This window comes from Microtus pennsylvanicus, chromosome 2 (assembly GCF_037038515.1).
Source record: "Microtus pennsylvanicus isolate mMicPen1 chromosome 2, mMicPen1.hap1, whole genome shotgun sequence".
NCBI classification, from domain to species: Eukaryota; Metazoa; Chordata; class Mammalia; order Rodentia; family Cricetidae; genus Microtus; species Microtus pennsylvanicus.
In genome coordinates this window covers 14,048,430-14,069,541 of record NC_134580.1, presented here as the reverse complement: position 1 = coordinate 14,069,541, position 21,112 = coordinate 14,048,430, and the positions used below count along the sequence as shown (strand labels likewise).

The following is a 21,112-nucleotide window of genomic DNA, read 5'->3' as shown; positions in this document are numbered from 1 at the left end:
AGTTCAATACAAACTCACCTGTAACCTCAGTGCTGAGGAATGGGGCAGCAGTGCTCAGTGGTCAGGAAGCCTAGCCAAATCTAGGCATTCCAGGTTCAGTGACAAACCCTTTCTCAAAAAAAAAAAAAAGGTGGAAGGTAACTGAGAAAAACATGCAAAGTAAAAGCTCTAGACTCCACGTGCTTGTGCACAAATATGCACTCACTATATATACATACCCATGTACACATGCACTCCCCACATGAACATATACATGACATACACACAAATAATAAAAATGAGACAGCCCAGTGTAAGAATATATAAATGGCTTCATCAAGAACATGATGTTTTGTATATAAGAGCAAATATAACAAACACAATTCATATGGCAAGTGAACGTGTTTTATAAAGGTTTAGTGTTTTGCTTGTTTCAAGAAGCAGAATCTTGCTAGGTAGCTAGCTACCTCTCTGTTTTCTGAGTACTGGGCTACAAATGTGCCCTATCACTTCCTGAACAAATAAACATTTTAGGAGATGCTCAGACCCTTTACAAATGTACAATGAGGAGTGAGGCCTGCAGTCTTAATTGCAGTGCTGAATCTCTGAGGAAAATGATATGGTGTATACAAGAGCTAAATGTTCCAACCATGAAGTAAACAGGCAGTACTAAAGTTACCTATTACAGTTTATGGGCTGGACTAGAGAGATGGCTCAACAGTTAAGAGAGCTAGCTGCTCTTGTAAGGGACCCATGTTCAGTTCCTAGCACCTACACAGCAGATCACCAATGTCTGTAATCCCAGCTCTGTAACTGTAACTCAGGGGATCCAGTGACACCTTCTGGCCTCTGAGGGTACTGCATACACATGATGTGCTTCTCTACCTACAGGCAAACCCTTATAACCACAAAATAAAAATAAATAAATCTTGGGGGGAAAAACAGAGTATAACATTTCCATAGATAAAGGGTGGAATAAAAAGAATGGAGATTTGGGCATAGTGGCATACTCCTTGGGTCTGGAGAACCACTGAAAATTTGAGACCAGACTAGGCAATACAGCAAGACCCTTTTCTCAAAATTTAAATAAAAATCCAAAGTGTAGAGAGTGCCAGAGCTACAGCTCTCCCATTAAATGCCTTCTAGTACTTTGAAAAAAGAGAGCCATTAAAAATGCATATTTGCCAGGCTCTGGTGGTACACGCCTTTAATCCCAGTACTTGGGAGGCAGAGACAGATGGTCTCTGTGAGTTTAAGGCCAGCCTGGTCTACAGAGTGAGCTCAAGGATAGCCAGGACTTGTTTCACAGAGAAACCTTGTCTCAAACGTCCCACTCCCAAAAGAAATCATTATTCATTCTCTCTCTCTCTCTCTCTCTCTCTCTCTCTCTCATTGTTGTTGTTGTTGTCCGAGACAGGATCTTACTATGTTGTTCTGGCTGTGGCTGTTCTGGAACTCACTATGCAGACCAGGCTGTCCTTGAACTCACGAAGATCTACCAGGCTCTACCTCCCTAGTTAGTGTTGGGATTAAAGGCATGTGCCAACACACCTAGCATAAGCATATTATTTTCAACAAAACATTTAAGAAATAAAAGCACCGAGAAAGAAGAACAACTGGGAGGTGAAGAGTAACGTCAAGGTAAGGAGATAATTCTCAGGAAACTTGCTGTGAGCAAAAGCAGAGAAACAGAAGCAAAGGAGCAATGCAGCTGCACACACGGGTAAGGTGGGCAACGTGACACACTGGTTCTCTATTTGCTCTGGTAACCAGATTTTAATTTACAGCTGTAACTGAAAAATGAATCATTGGGGTGTAATGTCTTCTCATTTCTGACAATTCAACATTATTTGCCTTTTGCTTGGATATTTCAGGATTTTACAATAACTCATCTTATTGTAATATACTTTATATGACTTTAAAATATGGTGGGACTAATAAATGAAACTGCAAAGAAATATCAAACACATTAAAACTACTTATAATATTCTCTTTTCTTAATGATTTAGAGACAAACTGAATTATCACCACAAAAGCCAGTTGTCTACATGGACATCCGTGACATGTATGCTTTAAAGTCATTTTCTACTGCATGGGCATGTTCACAGGATTTGGCTGCATTTGCTCACCTCATCTCAGCAACTCCTAAGGAAGCAAGACAGGAGAACCAGCTATTCACAAGCATAAGTTCTGACTGACGTTTAGGACAAACGATTGGGACTTTTGGTTTATTTCCTCATCTACAAGATGGGGTATGATCATATAAGCATCTGCTTCATGTGTTGTCAGAATTAAGTAAGGCCACAACACATGAAAACATACAATAAAAGACTAAACAAGGACAAAAGTGCTGTGAACAGTATTCCCTGTAGCACACCGGAGCATTCCCCTTTGGACTTTGGTAAAGATAAGTACCAATGCTAAAAACCCGTCCTCACTCTCAGTTTAGGGAGTGTGAAGACAAACTGGGGGTAGTCCTGGTCAAGACAACTGGCTTTCTGCCTGAAAAGACATCTGCAATTTCTACTGCCCCCCCCAACAGAAACACTCTTCTTTTGTCTTTCCTTTTCCTTGGAGCTAAAAAGCCATCCAGACTCTACTCTGAGTACTATGCAGTGACTGCTGACAGCGCACACAGTGCGTCAATTCTTTTGAGCCGCGAAGGAGAGTCTTCTGAGGCTCTTGATTTGGCTTTTCCTGATCTCATGTGCTGCTGTTCTCTTCAAAATCAGATTTTATATTATAAATTGGGCAAATGGCAGTATTTTTAACAAAAACATTAAGCATTTTTCTCTTCACTCTGAAATGTGATTATCTTCTTAGCAGAAGCCCCCAAGAGTAGATTCTCCTGGGTAAAAGACCCCTAATCATCCTAGGATGGGCTCCTCACTATCCAACCAAGCCTTACTCTCTCAACTTTCAGCTTCATAAGAACTCCTATTACAATGCAAAAGCACAGGCCACGCAGGGCCCAGAGCAAAGGGCAGGATAGAATCTGGCTCATCAGGTAAGTTCTGATAATCAAATAGGTCTCATTTCAAGCCTGAAGAGGCTGCACCAAGTCCCTGACCAATCACAATACTAAATTAGTTTTATTTGGCATCATGACTTGGTACACTGAAGAAATAATTAAAATGTCATGCAGAACACTAGCCAGGGAGGATGGACAACAACCCAAGTAGGGGCAGAATCCCACCTCAGCAGCAGGGGCTGCAGGACAGGGCCCTGAGCAAGGAAAACTGATGGGCACAGAAACGTTTTTTATCGCTAGGGTGCAGAATGCTCCTCCTGCTTCTGTGCTGTCAAGCCTTTGTTAAAGAGTGCTAACTAACAGGAGTCTAAGATCTCTACAGTGAACACAAGCCTAGTGTTGTATGCTTATTCCAAGACCACACACATAACTTTGGAAGACGATATACAGTGGAATGAGCTGTCTCCGCCACACATTTTAGCCATACGCTGTTTTCAGATGTCCTGGTTACCTTGAAAATTAACTCATTATTCTATGAGCTAGCCATCTTAATTATTGAACAAACACCAAGACAGGAACAAGCCAGGCTACAGCACCTGGTTGTGGGTCATAGTCAAGGATACAGGGGTTGTTGTCATCGATGTTGCTGCTGTCCAGGATCAGAGGAATGCCATCCAGCTCGTTCACCTAAAGGGAAAGAAAATGGACAACCAGGTCAGGACTACAGAATAGATGACTCGTTTTACCTCTCTAATTTCCTGATTATAATATTGCTTCACCTATAATATATAAAATCAGATATATAGGGTTTAGATAGATGGCTCAGTCAGTGAAGTGCATGTTTTACAACCATAAAGACCTCAGTAGTCTGGCCTAACACATCAATAAAACCCTGTCGCAAAACAAAGTGAATGGTGTCAAGGAAGAGCACTGAAGCTGCCCTCTGGTCTTGATATGCAGATGCACACGTGTGCACACAACACACACAAAGAGAAAAGCAGGGGCTGGAGAGATGGCTCAGCAGTTAAGAGCATTGCCTGCTCTTCCAAAGGTCCTGAGTTCAATTCCCAGCAACCACATGGTGGCTCACAACCATCTGTAATGAGGTCTGGTGCCCTCTTCTGGCCTGCAGGCATACACATAGAATATTGTATACATAATAAATAAATAAATATTTAAAAAAAAACGAAGAGAAAAGCAGACATATGAGCACAGAGAGGACTTCATTCTTTTCACTCTTCCTTAACACAGGGCATTTGGGCAGTCATTTAAAAAAGAAGAGAAGTAGATTATATTCAAATGCTACCTTTTAAGGATAAACTCCCTATCTGAGCTTTAATTTAAAAACAAGAAAATGCTACCAAAATAGAGATCAGAATCCTTTTCTACAAAGAAAACAAGAAAATGTTTTCCAACTAGGTCTCACATCCAGAAATGAAAGATTTAACATTTGCCATTAAGCAAAAAAGACAAATGGAAATAGAGAAAAATATTTGTAGGATAGTACAGATTTGTAATATACTTGCAAAGAATTAGCATTTATATAAGGAGCCTGAGCAGCAATCTAGGAATCAAGAGACAGATGTGTCAAGGCTGGGAGCTGAGGTCGGCCAGGATCCCAACCCTGGAGACTCAGTTTTCCCATCTACAAAATGGGATGTAAAAATCTACGGATTATGATGTTAGTTGACTGTAGCAAGGAAGCAAGTATATTTTCAACAGGGCCAAATACATACTTTCATTCTGCATGGTGCCAAACTGCCAACTTCTCATAAGTGAAAGAAGAAAAAAATGATTCAGTATTTATTCAGTGCAAGAAAAATAAAGAAAAATAAAATTCTAAGGTCTATCAAGTTGGTAGGAGTTTGATAGAAGTGAAATCACACATAAATACTGAAATCTAAGCAACTATACAGGTAAATTAAAACTATATTAAACATCATGGCTCCACTGAAACTTTGGGCTCCTAGGTAAACACCTCACTCACAGGACTGCATTACAAAAGACTACAGGAAACTTTTTATAGAAACCCATTGACTGTTTTCAATGTACAAGGACTATTCTAGACCCAGATGACAAATACATAATTATAGACTTAAGAATGAACACAGGGTAAGGTCACTGGGAACAGCAGACATCAATGCAACACCTTCCCAAGGGGGCCTGACAACAGAATTTGTTATTGCAGAACTCAGGTTTATTGCTGCAGCTACACCAGTAGAGCGACTATCTGGGGTAAGAGAACAATTAGGAAATTAATGAGTTTTCTTCTGTTAGCACTCCATAAAATAAGGAAGTTGTTTGTTTCTTTACCTAACATGTTAGGAACTGATTGCAAACCCATAATAAATGAGTCACAGGTTGTAGTTCTCTGGAGGAGCCAAGCTCAGTCAACACTTTCTTTTTACATGGTAATGTTGCCCTACAAGACAGTAAGCCTAGCTTAAACAAACATCTAGGCCCTGGAAACAGTGTAGACAGAGGACAGTAACTGATTATCTAGTTCCTTTCTGTCCCACAGGAGAAAGTGATGCTGGAAAAACAATGAAAGCATATAGGTCCTACAGGGGAGCAAGCTCCTTTGGGAACATGTTTTGGGCTGGCCAAGAAACTGCCTTAATAATCCTGATTGCTTCGACACTGAATGGGGAATGCAAAATCCTGGAAAAACTCAAGAACATACACAATACTAAGGTGGGGCAGAATCTTTTCCAGTCAGGCCTCAATGTTTAGTAAAAAATGCATTCATAACATAGATCTTCAGGTAGACTCACAGATCACAATCTCATGCCAAAAAGAATGAACCATGGCTGGAGGGTGTGTGTGTGTGTGTGTGTGTGTGTGTGTGTGTGTGTGTGTGTGTGTAACTCAGTAGCACAGCACTTGCCTAAGAAACTTTAGGCCCATGGTTCTATCCCCAGCACTACAGATAGATAGATAGATAGATAGATAGATAGATAGATAGATAGATAGATAGATAGATAGATAGATAGACAGACAGACAGACAGACAAGACAGACAGACAGACAGACTGACTGACTGACTGACTGACTGACTGACTGACTGTAGCCAGGTGTAGTGGTGTACACTATTGTGCTTGCGATTTTTAAGATTGCTTTGGCTGCTGTACTGGTTTGACAGTGCACAGAGTAAATGGCTCATAGGATAAACAACAACCATTTCTCTGCTTTGGTGGCAAAGAGTTGAAGGTTAAGAGATGAACAGTGTTTTTGTTGTTAAAATTTCCTTTCTACTGAAGGTGGTAGAAGAGAATTTGCTCCAGGCTTCTCTTTGGGCCACTGCTGGAGGGTCCTTTTCAGCTGGCAGTTTCCTGCATTGACCTTCACGTGATGTTTGGCCTATACCTGTGGACTGTATCCAAACTGCTCTTTTGTGTGAGGAGACCAGTCACACTGAGTTAGGAGGTCCATGCTACCCCAGTTTAACATCATCATAACTTGGCTAATCACACCTGTAATGACTGTTTCTGAGTAAGGTCACACATAGAACTTCAACACAGGAAGGGAAGGATCAAAATTCAACTAATAATGGCTACTACAGGTTTCTTCCAATAAACTTGAAAGCCAGTTTTTACCAAAAAAAAAAAAAAAAAAAAAAAAAGGGAAGACAGAAAGAGAAAGTAGAACCTATGAGATCTGGACTGGTATAGCCTAAATAACTGCCAGGTGATGCCTTGGGAAGAAATGGCATAACCTTACAACAGTCAGTTTTTCACTGAAACTCAGCTTCTCTTGGTAACTTTTTTTTTATGGCTTTCAGGTCTGAAATTTATACATAAACTTACTCCTAAGAATTTCATGCTTTATAATGACATTGTAGAAATATTTCATTTTTTTTTGCTAGATATTTTTATTTGTTTAGCTTCTGGAGACAGAGTTTTGCTGTGTTTTTCAAACTGAGCTTGGCTCAAGATCCTTCCCTAATAACTCTTCCTCTATCTTTTGCTCAAATGGTTGTTCTAGAATTCAGAGTATATATCTTTAACTTGTTGTAGCCTGTTTATAAACAACATTACATTACTTCAAACAATGTGTGCCACCATGCTTTAAGGAACAAACCATGGTTTGTACACAGCTGTTAGAACAGAAAAAGTTAAAGCTAACAAACAATGTATGAAGCCAATATCACACGGTTTCTAAATTGAGTAAGACAAACGAGTACAAGAAAATTAAAGGATCACTTAAATCCTCCTCACCACCAATCCTGCAACATTAGCTAGACTAAACAGTCTCCAAAAAATGCATCAAGATCAGGCAGCTTTCTAAAAAAAAAAAAATTCAAGTATAGCACACATCAAGATGTAGACAAGGAAATGATTCTCACTGATACACTCAAATTCATCTCAGTCTGCAGAGAAAAATACCAATTAAGCTCAGCCCTACTTTTAACTTCTTTCATTCTCAGAAAACCATTTAACTAAATGAGGCTGTATCAGAGGCCTGCCTGTCATAAAGTCCTCATTTAGTTTAGGTACATCATTGCTGTGGGACAATGGTCTTCTACCCATAAAGATTTGTTGCTTGTATTGCTTTAACAAAACGCTGATTGGCCAGTAGCCAGGCAGTAAGTATAGGTGGGGCAACCAGAACAGGAGAATTCTGGGAAGAGGAAAGGTTGAGTCTACAGTCATCAAAGGAAGCAATATGAGAATGCCTCGCTGGTAAAAGGTACAAAGCCACATGGCTAACACAAACAAGAATTATGGGCTAATTTAAGATATGAGAGTTAGTAAGAATCCTGAGCTAATAGGTCAACTGATGTGGGATTTCCCTCTGTATGCTATGAATGCCATTGGTTAATGAATAAAGAATCTGCCTTGGCCTGTGATAAGGTAGAGTAGAACTAGGCAGGGAAAAGAAAACTGAATGCTGGAAGAAAGAAGGCGGAGTAAGAGAGAAGCCATGTAGCCCCGCGGAGACAGATGCCGAAATTTAACCAGGAAATGGGTTCATTTAAGATATGAGCTAGCCAGAAATACACTTAAGCTATTGGCCAAACAGTATTGCAAATAATATAGTTTCTGTGTGATTATTTCGGGGCTGAGCAGCCAGGAATGAACTAACAAACAGTTTCCTACTATAGCCAACCAGTTTATAATTAATGTAGACTTCTGTGTATTTTTCTTTGGGACTGAACAGCTGTAGGACCAGGTGGGACAGAAACCTCTGGCAACAGATCGTAACAATAGAAAAAAAAGGGCAAACATTACCTACTCCCAAGTAATAATGTAAAAAAGTTAATTTGATGATATATTAAAATTGTAAAGGTCTTTGGAACATTTTATCTCTAAGAATCAGAGATGCTCAGGGATGCCATGAGGAGCTGGTATGAGAAGCCCTTGAAGGCTCACAAACAAGACAGAGGCAGGGGAGGAAAGAAAATCATAAAGTATAAGACTGACAGAGCTAACAGAGGAGCAGACTGTTCTTATTTTGATTTTGTAACTTTTCAAAAATTTTAATTACATCACCCACCTTTCTCAAGTCCTTCCCATATTTCACCCTACCCCTGCCCTGCTCCCTGTAACATTCATAGTTTCTTATTCTTTAATTATTATAACTTTACACATAAGCACAAACACAAAAATAAACAAACAAATAAATAAGCAAATATATAAATACAACTGCTGAGTCTGTTTAGTGTTGCGTGCATGTTTTTAGGGCTGACCACTTGGCACTGAATAACCCACTGGGGCCTCATCTACAGGGAAGACTGACAGTCAGATTCTCTCTCTGTAGTCTTTAATTGCCTATGAGCTCTTCATTTAGGTTGGCGGACAACCAGATTCCTCCCATCCCAGGTGTCATGTCAATTAGTGTTGTCATTGCTCAGATCTGGTTTAGGCAGCCATACTGTTGAGGTGTGGGGAAGGATGGGGGTTGGGTGTGAGGGTAGGCTAACCAGAACTAAGGATGCATGAAAAATTCCCTAAAGAAACCTACTATGTTTGTAAACTAATTTAAGACATAATTTTAAAAAACAGGAGTTTAAACACAAATACCCTGCACAGGTGGACAATGATTCTGGCACAATACATGGATTGTTAAATAAAAATCTTAGTACTGGGTATGGGATGCCTTTTATGAGATACCTCTAGGAGTAGGACCCCAGAGAACCCTAAGACAACACATGATATTGTCGTTGAACTCAGATGCTAACTATAACTAGATGGTAAGACCCTGTTTTTGAAGACACAACATACTTTTGTTGCAGGATGCAGAGAAATCAGGGAAGAAAGCTTCCTGCTGACAAGGTTTCACAGCGCCAGAAGGCTCTCTATTGGCTGCTGGCAGTGTATCCTACAGCTAACCATGCCTGCTATCAGATTAGCACCTGCCAGGCAAGGCACGCCCACTGGCACAATGGCACACAAAGGTTACAAACAGGAGTAACTAGCTGCTTTGGGGTTGGATCCGAGGCCTGCTCTACAGAAGGAATTCAGGCCCAGTGCTACTGTAAACTAACAAGGCCACGGCTCAGGAGGTCACGTGCCTACTGCTATTTCATGTATTTATGTATTAAGTATTTATGCTTATACCTATGCTGCCCTCAGCCTTGTCAGGGAAGCTTCTCTCTGTAGTGAGTAGCAGTAAATGCAGAGATTCATAAGTGATCAAAGTGCTGAGAGAAGTATCTAATAGATGCACAGTCCTGGGTGGGACATCTATAGCCACCCATTAACCCTACTTCCCTGGACAAAAGACCTAAAGGAACATCCCAGAAGAGGAACAGAAAGAACGTAAAGGGCAGAGGATGGGAGAAACACAGTGAAACACTGTGTTGGGGACATGACATAATCAAAGCACCCATGAGCTCACTGTAGCTATGATTACCTGCACAAGATCAGTCAGCATTCCAACAGACAGCACTAACTGGACTCAGTGTATTATTACCAAACCAAAACAAGAAAAACAAAAGGATACAAAAGGAATCATGTTGGGGTAACAGGCCAGCAAGAGGGAGAAGTTGGGGGTTCCTACAAGGAGTGTTTATAATCAAGATTCATGGTTTATACGTATGAAATTGTCAAAGAATAAATAAGGCATTCTACTAAAAAAAAAAGACAAGGGGGGAATGAGGATGTAGTCCATTCTATCCACAGTACATTTGGGTTACAGGAAAGGGATGTCCTTCTATTTCTGGAGTAGCAGTATGCCTGTGTCCCACAAACCCCATGAGAGAAAAAAAGATTAACTTAGACAGAATCCAAAAACTCAGCGAGAAAAGACTGCTCCCAAATTTTACTGTCACCAACTGCCAGAGGCTGGCAAAACTCAGGTGAAACAAAAATAAGACTCTCAGGGCCTTCCTTGTCCCAGATTCCTTGTGGTAGCTAGGATATGGCAATGGATTCTAAGAGCTGGTTTCTGAGGTTGTACTTACACAGTGGTAAATACTAAAGGACTGGTAGCAGCTAGAGCACACCTAGACCAGGGGTGGTGGCACATGTATGTACCTGGAATTTGATAGCAGGATTGTGGCTACCCTGGGCTACATAAAGAGATACCCCCACACTCATGCCAAAACAAAATCCGCAGCACAGAGATTGATGCATAAAGAGCTGAGCAAACCAAAGCCGTGGGGATGATACCAGCATGCCAACATGCACACAGCCAGAGGCACAGTAGACTCAGAACACATTTTGAACTTACACATCTTTGTATTTTCACACACATGGACAAATGATTTAACTTTAATGTCTTTGGACATGTATATCTCTGGGTTTTCACGGTTCCCTGGACATTTGATAATGAGTTAGAATTAATAATCAAATATGGAGTATCTCTTGTGGACATTTGATGATAATGAGTTTAGGCCTCTCACAGGAGAATATCAGAATGGAATACATTATCTGCCTCAAGGCCAGTGTGATATTGGAGTTAATAAGATACATGTGTTACTCTGACCCACTTAAGGTCTCCTGAGGGCAAAATATCTCCTCCTCTCTAGTGGCCAAGGAGAAAGGAGTAGCTCAGTGCTGTCAGAGAAGCCAGGGGGTGAAAGCACAAAATCTGACATGCAGAACTTCTTCCCAAAAGTGGACACTCCATGGCCTTGGGGATCAAAGGTGAAGCAGCACACTATCACACCACCAGAGAAGAGGCCAGCTGGCTCGAACGCTTCTTGCTCTGAGCTGATGCAAAATTCCCCAACTTCTCTACTTCATAGCCCCGACTGCCAGAGGCTGGCAATCCAGTGAAGCAGAAATCACAGCTGTGCTGTTCAGAGCTCTCAGTTACCTAAGAACTACTTTCACTCTTTAATCCCTTAGATGACTGATAACTACTTGCTTTTTAAAATGTATGTGAAGAAGACAAAACATCTTTTGTAACTAATTCCAACTATGGACCTACTCCACCTTTACACTCACCAATTTCAACTAAGTCCTAACCAACACCTCAAAGAGAATGAGAGAAAGAGGAAGGGAAGTAAAATATAATTACAGCATAATGTTAATGCCTATGAAAGAAATACACAGGATGATCAACTAGAGTGATTGGCAAGGAAGGCATTATGTTAGATGTTTGCCAGAGAGATCTTCTTATAAAATGTGATAACTGTGCTGAGACCTCACCTATGAGAGTGATCAAGTCATGAAGATGGGCCAGATACCAACACCAGTAACCTTCAGACAGAGCAAACCAGAAGCAGAGACTGATGCATAAAGAAAGGGCTGAACAAACCTGAGCCTGATAAGTCACATCTGCACGGGGGCATGCAGAATTTGGAGAACAAAGAAGTCAAACACTAAAGATTATCTTAAAGGGTGTTCTAGGGGCCAGCAGCACAATCACCAACCCAGCTTGTTCTGAGATGCAAACACCTGGCCTTACACCATTCAGAAGCTCTAGGCTTAGGGCCTTGCAGTGTCTACAATGCAGAAGGTGGTTCTTGGTCTTTACTGCTTCTACACATCATGTGGAGAACTTTCAAAAGTACTGAAACTTCCACCCATGTCCTGGCAACTAAATCTAAATTTGGGGGATTATAATCCTAAGCATATATACATAATACACAGAAGAGTAAAATAAAAAGTTGTAGAGACCAGAGAGCCGTTGAAGATTTTATGGAGATGAATGGAATACTCCAATGTAAGGGTTTTGTTTTTGTTTTTTGCTGTTGTTGTTGTTTGTTTTGTTTTCTGAGGCAGGATTTCCTTATGAGGCCCGGTCTGGCTTTGCCGTGATCTTCTTGCCTCAGCGTCCTTAGTGTTGGGCTATATCAGCAAGCCACCATACCCAGGTTTCAGTTTAGACTCAACTACATAAAGAACTGAGCAGAGAGTAGAAAGTATTCTGTAGCACCCAGAATACCTGTGAGAAAGCTGCTGCAGAAGCAGAACACAGAGTGATGTGTGTCCAGATCACAGGATTAAAGGGAAATGAAGAAAAAGTTTAGGCTGGGACCCAGAACTGCTTTCAAGGAGAGTGGGGAGAGGAGAGAGGAGAGACTCTAACTGGCTAAGTGGCACTTGTAGCTCATTCCCTGAGATACGGAAGGAAAGTGCTGGGCTGGGCTGGAATGTTAAGAAGACTCTTTATAATAGGAGAGACAGGTAAAGATGGTAATATGGGGAGGGACAACTAACACTAAATGCCATTTGAAAAATCCTAAGAATGATCCATTCCTGTAGAAGCTTCCTAAAATATATACCTATATGAAAGGAAGCTAAGTGGAGTCACCAAATAATAGGGGAGACAATGCCCCAAGTAAACAGGCATGGATTACACCTTGTTTAATTGTTGACTAAGCCTCCCCATCCCTGGCAAAGCCAAGTATCAAAGGTCACTGCCAAGGCTATCAATTGCTCAGCACAACCTGACAGTGAGGGGGTAAGGCCCAACTGCTAAAAATGACACTTATGTCATGGAAGATGGAGAAGTGGAGCTGATGCCTAACTAGAAAATTCATCCCTGCTGCCTAGAATCATGGCACCGGAAAGGACTTTGTATACTACTGCAGGAGAAAGAGAACCATCACTATTATCCAGCTACAAGCCTTGTGAGCCACCTGCAAGATATATTGGTATAATAGAAGCACAAATGATATGAGAGTAACCAACTAAGTTTTTGCTTGGAGTAAGGCCCATTCCATGAGATGGAACCCATGTATGACACTGTTGAAGTGGCCAAGAACCTGGGACTAGCAAAGTCATGGGCCTAGGGGTTAACTTAATACTTTATTTCTTTTTTTTTTTTTTTAAACTCTATTTAACTTTATTTCATGCACATTGGTACAACAATGTCAGATTCTCTGGAACTGGAGTCACAGACAGCTGTGAGCTGCCATGTGGATGCTGGGAATTGAACCCGGGTCCTCTGGAAGAGCAGTCAGTGCTCTTAACCACTGAGCCATCTCACCAGCCCTTAATACTTTATTTCTGTTTAAAGAACATAGCAGCAAAATGATTCCTAATTACATACTGCTTTACCCATAATTAAAATTTAATTAACAACTTTATAGAGTAGGGTAAGGCCTTGTATTATTAGAAAGATTGAACATTTTCCCACCAGCTTAGGTTTTCTAAACTAAGGTCTTAGGAAATAAAGGCTTTAACAGTAAAGACTCTGACCAACTAGTATGTGCCAGGATCATCCTGAGAAAGTACTGGAACCCAACCAAGGTAGGACCAATAGGGCAACAACTACGCAGACAGAACAGACTGACAACCCAACATGTAAAAAGTGGAGAGGGGCACATAAAACTCAAGAACTGTGCAGGCACACTTGGAGCGCACAGAGGCCTCAAAGACGGCAGCCCCTAAGTAACCCTCCGCACCCAGGAGAACAAAATGTGAGAAACAGCTCACTGTAGCATACAAGAGTACAGGAGGAGGAGAGACCATGATTCCACAGTGAATGCAATTGAGTAGAGTGAGATTTTGTGTAAACCACAGCATCTCTTCAATAATATAGCTGGGGGTTCTTAGCCATCTAGAGCAGGTTCTCAGCTGTGCATCATAACCCTTTTGGAGGATGAACAACCCTTTCACAGATATCCTGCATATCAAATATTTACATTACAACTCATTAACAGTAGCAAAACTATAGTTTTTGTTTTTTGAGACAGGGTTTCTCTGTAGCTTTGGAGTCTGTCCTGGAACCAGCTCTTGTAGACCAGGCTGGCCTCGAATTCACAGAGATCCGCCTGCCTCTGCCTCCCAAGAGCTGGGATTAAAGGTGTTTACCACCACCGCCCGGCAAAACTATAGTTTTGAAGTAGCAACAAAAATAATTTTATGGGTGGTGGTCACTACAACATGAGAAAATGTATTAAAGGGTCAGAGAAATAGGATGGTTAAAAACCACTGATCTAGAGACATATGATTAATGGGAAATATTTTCTTTTCTTTTATTAAAATTGTTTTTATTGAGCTATATATTTTTTCTCTGCTTCCCTCCTTTCCTCTCTCCTCCCCTTAAGAGATATTTTCTAAGTTCAGCTACCAAATTCCAGAAAGTTCAACACATACCATACATAGATAGCAAATACAAACATCTTTAAATTTGTGATGCCCTTGGTAACTTGCTCCTTTTTAAAACAAACAAGCAAGCAAACAAATACATGCACATTTCACAAACCCTTCTGCCTAACTGGTTTTACTTAAATGACGAATGAAGTCAGGTAGTTTTAAAGAAGCTAACTATATTTCTAAACACAAGACTTAAAAATGATCAAACACATAAAGCCCACTCTTAAAGTAGGATGAAAGTACACAGGCAGGAACTTGGGCAACATCTGGTGAATGAAAACTCACTCAGTGCATTCCTACAAGAAGGTCTGAGGCTACTTTTCCAACTACAAATCAACTAGACACTTTAGGACTAGGTGTCAGAAGGCATTTGCCAGGGATTTGGAATGCAGAGCATGGCCCTCCCCACGATGAGCTCTAGTTTAGCCTTTTCACTTCCTGGAGCTTCTCCCAATCAAGGAGCAATGGCAGGAAAGCCATTGGGGGACACAAGGGCAGAGATGGGAGACTGGCACTGCCATCTGTACAGCTTTGAAGGAAGCTGATTCACTTCTCATATGAAAGTCAAGGGAAACAAACCAAACCAAACAAAGCTACATTACAATCAGAGGGTGTCACTTTAGTTAATGACGAGAAAATGAACCAAAAACAATATGTAGCTTCTAGAAAATACCCTAAATGGTGGACATTAATACAACTATTCATATTTATACTTCTATTTATAGCATTTCTGTTGCACTCTAGAAAACTTTAAATCTGTTGATTCATAAGTATTGCTAGTTTTCAATGACCACCATTTCTTATTTTAAAAATTATTTATTTTTATTTCATGTGTATTAGTGCTTTGCATGCATGTATGTCTGTGAGGGTGTCGGGTCCCCTAGAACTGAAGTTACAGATAGTTTAAGTTGCCATGTGGGTGCTGGGAATTAAACCTGGGTCCTCTGAGACAACAGTCAGCACTTTTAACTGCTGAGCAATCTCTCCAACCCTGACTGTCATTTCTTAAAGACAGTTTAATGAAGCGAAATGTCAAAAGATGACCAGTGACATGTCTAAAGAACTACACAAAAGATCTATTTTGAAGCAGAAGAAAACATGAGTCAAGAAAAGCACTTCTTCAACACACAAGTACACATTATTTACAGCTCCACTCTACCTAGATGTCACCCCAAAGTCACAGAATATGACTTGAGAAAGCATAACACCAAAAGGGACTGGGAGCCATGGCAGTGGCTGAGAAAGCAGGCAGTTCTGAGAAGCTGTTCTGGCACAACTGTGCTAATAGGCACAGCTACATTTAGAACAAAAACAACTCAGACAGCAAGCTTAGAAAAATATGCACTTCACCTTGGCTACTTAAGGTGCAATTCCCACCCATAATGCATTATCTAAAACGCTACAGTTCAGTGCCTGAACAAACAGAATTCTGTTCTGAACGCATTTGGTCATTAATTTTTAACCCACGGACAGAATCCATGATATTTCGGTTGCAGTATCAGCTGAGCTTCTGGCCCTTGGTAAATGAGTCTTGGAGCCTGATGACCAACTTGCCTATGGTGCTACTATCCACTGGGAGACTGATGCTCTGGGTCATCTAACTATCTGCCACACTAGACTGGTAATGAGCATCTCTATGTGTAAAACCAGCAGGACATCTGCTTAGGTACTGTTCTACACTAAGTGTCCTCTGGACATAGTGAGGGTTAAAGCTGATGAGAAACCCGGGGGAACCAAATGCATGTCTGTCCTCCCCTTTAGCCACTCACACAGCCTGGCAAGTTGGCAAAGATCTCTGGGAAAATAGTGTGGCTGCCCTCCATCAAATGGGACACATGGAACCAAAGAATACCTGCTTGTTACTAAGATTAAGGTTATGCACCAAGTAGATGCAGTACAGAAGCTACTAGCTCTGCTACAAAATGTGACATGTGAGCGTGAAGGGAGACCTATGCCAAGATCTGATCCTCACACAAGTCTGCAGGGCAGCAGTTAGCAATCCTATCAGGTAGATAAAGATCACGAGACTCATAGCAGTTAACTAGTTCAAAGTCACATCACTGAGCAGTGGGCAAAGCTCAGGTCTGTTTAATTAAAAATGTATGCATTCATTATTTCAACTCCATGAAAATATTTCTCATCTTCAGAAAAGAGGATGACAGGTGTGGTGATAATGTGGTACCTGTAATAATTATAGATGCCTACGATCTGGTTTTTAGAAGACTGGCACAGTGTGGCCACACAAAGCCAATGTGGATTCTATTAACAAAACTGTCTCAAACATTAAAAAAATAATAATAAGGAAGGACAGAGGCAGAGAGGGTAGCTAAAGCAATTTCAAATGTACTAAAAACCATCCAAATACAGGTTTCAGGTCATGGGGGACATGCCCTTCAAGGAGACTTCTCTTTTCTTTTGCTTGCTGACCACCATAAAGTGAAAGGGTTTGTTCCTTCATGCATGTCTGTAATGATGTGTCATCACAAGCCTATAGTGACAGAACCAATATATGATGGGTCAAAACTTCCAAAAGTGTGAGTCAAAATAATCTTTTCTGTTCATAAGGAGATTACCTCAAGTATTCGCTACAGTGAAGAAAGTCTAACTATCAAAAACCGGTTTACCAACAATAATACCTTTTTTTAAAAATTTATTTATTTATTAAAGATTTCTGTCTCTTCCCTGCCACCGCCTCCCATTTCCCCCCTCCCCCAATCAAGTCCCCCTCCGTCATCAGCCCAAAGAGCAATCAGGGTTCCCTGCTCTGTGGGAAGTCCAAGGACCACCCACCTTCATCCAGGTCTAGTAAGGTGAGCATCCAAACTGCCTGGGCTCCCACAAAGCCAGTACATGCAGTAGGATCAAAAACCCATTGCCATTGTTCTTGAGTTCTCAGCAGTCCTCATTGTCTGCTATGTTCAGCAAGTCCGGTTGTATCCCAGGCTTTTTCAGACCCAGGCCAGCTGGCCTTGGTGAGTTCCCGATAGAACATCCTCACTGTCTCAGCACCCCTCGAGGTCCTGAGTTCCTTGCTGGTGCTCTCTCTCCTTCTGCTCCTGATTTGGACCTTGAGATTTCTGTCCGGTGCTCCAATGTGGGTCTCTGTCTCTGTCTCCTTTCAATACCTTTCTACACTACAATTGGAAAAGCTAGTTGATGCAGCCTGGGCTAAAGGGAGGGAGCAGCTCCTAGTCACACAGAGTAAAACTGATAGCAAAGCCCTCTTGTTTTAACAAGATGGGTGGGCCACTGGGCTCACAGGAAATTTCAAAGTTGAATCATTCACTATTCTATAGCTGTTGCCAAGGAATCATGACCAGTCCTGACCCTCCTCCATGTGTAGGTTTGTTTGTTACCCAGTTGAAATATACTCTTTGGGTTACCGTTCAGCTCCATTTTACCTTTCTTGGTGGCGAATCTGAAAACAGAATGTCAAACATTCAAGTCCCAGGTGTTCTAGGGGTTTGCTAATATTTTTCCTAATTTACTTTTATTGTCTATTTTCATACTGGGTAATTTTATTCTATCCTCAAATTCACTGGCTGTTTGTTCTGTTGTTTCTATGGATTAACTAATGAGCCATGACATGGGGTTATTTTTATCTCATTTTTTGTTGTTTATTTGTTTTGGTTCTAAAGTTGCCATTCAGCTTATTAAAGTTTGTGTCTTCTACTCTACTGAGATTTCCTTCATTTTTTTCAAGTGTGTCCATGACTGCTCCCTGGGGCATCACTATGATGGCCTCTTCACAATCTTGTCAGTAATTTCAACATTTATTTCATCCTAGGATTGGTGGCCATTGGCTGCCTTTTCTCATTTAGGCCCAAGTTTTCTGGATTGTAGTATAAAGCTTGATTCTTTTATATGTTTGTAAATGTGTGCCTGTGTTCCCCAAGATAATGTTTTCAAATACAATACAGGTAATTTTCTCTTGTGCTTTCAAAAAGTGCCTGCAGATTCTAACACATCTCTACCGGATCACGGACTACAGCTTTAGATTTCAACTCCTAGTTTTCATATTAGTGACTGCACTGCTTGTGTCTATCAAGGATTAGGTGCTTCACATTGGATGTGCTTTTGGGAAAACCATCTTTTCTAGTTCGTTCTTTCTTTCTTCCTTCCTTCTTTCCTTTCTTTCTTTCTTTCTTTCTTTCTTTCTTTCTTTCTTTCTTCCTTCCTTCCTTCCTTCCTTCCTTCCTTCCTTTCTTTCTTTTTGCCAAGGGGAAAACATTATTTAAACTTAAAAAAAAAAGAATTCTGCTGAACCATCACAGAAAAACAGCAGAAGTTCTCTCTGAAGATGTGAAATCAGTTGTGGCTGGTCACTGCAAGATGGTCACTCAATCTGACACATCAAGCCCAGTCTTGCTCCCACCTGTGAAGGTTTCTCTCTTTGAAAAACAAACAGGTACATAAAACAGCCTCCTTCCTTCTACTTCAGCTTCTGCCTGAATTACATTCTGAAATATGAGCAGAAATGAAAAATGCACTAGTTAAATATGTAGCTTAACAAAATTACATTTCCACTTACAGCTCAGCAGCAAAGCACTTGTAGAAAAACTGAGCTCAGGTCCCAGCAATCATGTCTGATTGCTGATGTTCACAACAACCTGGCTTCAGGGGACCCAAAACCCTCTTTTAACTGCTGCAGGGACCTACGTGCATAGACACACCTAAGTGCATCCGCCTACTAAATGCTTAAAAAAGCAGCAGCAGCAGCAGCTCATGTATCTCAAAAATGGGTCTTGTAACTCCATGAGTAGTGCTTTCCACCTAGACACACGGAAAACCATAGATGTCAGGTTATTGTAGAAGTGGCCGTTCTTACAGGACAGAAAACAAAAAAACAAACAACACGTTTTCTGAGGTATCCAGCCAAAGGAAAAAACTGATTAGTGCAGGTCAGGTCTGCAAGTTGTCCTGTGTCCGTACACAAACACGTACGTACACACACACACACACACACACACACACACACACACACTACACATAGTAATACTAAATAAAATTTAAAATTTCAAGTTTTTAAAAAGTGTATTTCCCCAAGCCATCTTTTAGGTTCTGTGACACTCTAATTGATAATATTCACCAAAGTATTTCTCAACCTCATCCCAAACATGAGGGGACACCAAGATGTAATAAAATACTCAGGTTCTAACACCTTTTGTACAAAGATCAATTTAACTAGACTATCACACTTCCTGATTAGTTCCATAATTTCTTCCTTCCTTTTCTTTTTTATTTATTTATGTATTCATTTATCTATCTGTCTGTCTGTCTATTTATTTTGAGGCAGTGTTTCTCTGGCTCCAGCTGTCCTGGAACTCGCTCTATAGACTAAACTGGCCTCAAACTCACAGAGATCCACTAGCTGCTATCTCCCAAGTGTTGTGATTAAAGGTGTGCGCCACTGCAATCTGGCTAGTTCCATAATTTTAAATGTTACTCTTCATTCCTAGAACATAATCACCACTTCAAAGAACAGGAACTTAACTTGATCCTTATATTCCCGAGCGCTCTGCATTCTTCCTGATACACGAATTCAAGAGCCTCCAAAGTACCCAGGATTTTGAAACTAGCCTATTGTTTAAAGGGGGAAAAAAAGGAGTGAGTATGAAACTCCATGAATTAACTCAGATTCACAAAAGTATTAACATACTGAAAGCACTGGGCTTTTTACTATTCTCACTTTTATTTTTCTCTACTAGAACAGAACAATCTGTTACGCTTGCATTGCGTGTACCTAAGCGGTGATAAGGATTACTTATTCAGTGGTGAATCAGAATTTCTTATGTGTTCATCTCTGTTTAGCAAATGTGCCAGAGATATTCCCGGTTACGTCTAGTTATTCCCTCCTCCAGTGAAAACTTCTGAGGGTAGCAAACATGGATTTACACTAACTTTGGCTCCTGCCAAAGAATGTTCTAAATATTACTTTTGTAAATATCAATTTCCCAACTCTTTCTTATGAAAGTTATGTGGTTGCTATCCTCATAGAACATGTGCCACTGGCCTCATGTTTCATGAAGACAGGTATTATGTCTCTTGTGTTCAATGCTCTACTTCCTGAACCTGGAAAACAGCAGCTCATAGAAGACAGTCAAGTTCCTATAGGTATTTGTGTGATCAAGCTGGGTTCAAACAGCTTTTTTTAAAAAATAAATAAATAAATAGTCAGGTGTTGCCAACTTTATTTGTAAAGGGTAGAAAATAATTTAGATTTTGCAAGTCACACAATTTCTGTCATGACTATTTAACTCTGATTAAGTCAAGTGTCCCAGGAAATCTTTATTTACAAAAACAGACGCACATGCCACAGTGTGCAGCCCCTGCATGCAGTGCTCACAATCATCGAGCTCTTTCACCAGACCTTGTGCTCTATAAAGCAATGGCTGCAGGGGACAGTGCACTCAGTCTCACATTGCACTTTAAGGTTATAAAGCAGAATCTGAAGCCTTTGCGTCCTGAAATCAGAACTCCAGGTTAGGTGCACAGGCAGGTGTGCAGGGGTGTGTGCAAGTGCACAGACATAGCTAATCCAAAATCTGTTTTCATAAGAAAATCTGACCTTACATTAAGCACCGTGATCTGGAAACAATGCAAAGACTCCATCTGGAAGACAGGCAGAGCACAGGATTGGCTGCTCCTGTGCTCATAAGGAAAACACC

The 21,112-nt window shown here is 40.8% G+C and overlaps 1 protein-coding gene across 2 annotated transcripts in view; it reads right to left on the bottom strand.

Moving 5' to 3' along the window:
• Positions 1 to 21,112, bottom strand: part of Atxn10 (ataxin 10) — a 149,923-nt gene that overhangs the window by 28,465 nt on the left and 100,346 nt on the right. Inside the window, exon 10 of one of the 2 annotated variants that reach the window (XR_012909597.1) lies at positions 1,278 to 3,637. Coding sequence is in view for 1 of the 2 variants with exons in the window: in XM_075960243.1 (XP_075816358.1) it covers positions 3,574 to 3,637 (64 nt within the window). In the remaining variant the exon portion in view is untranslated. The remainder of the gene's footprint in view (positions 1 to 1,277; positions 3,638 to 21,112) is intronic. The other variant, XM_075960243.1, reaches the window with a different exon arrangement.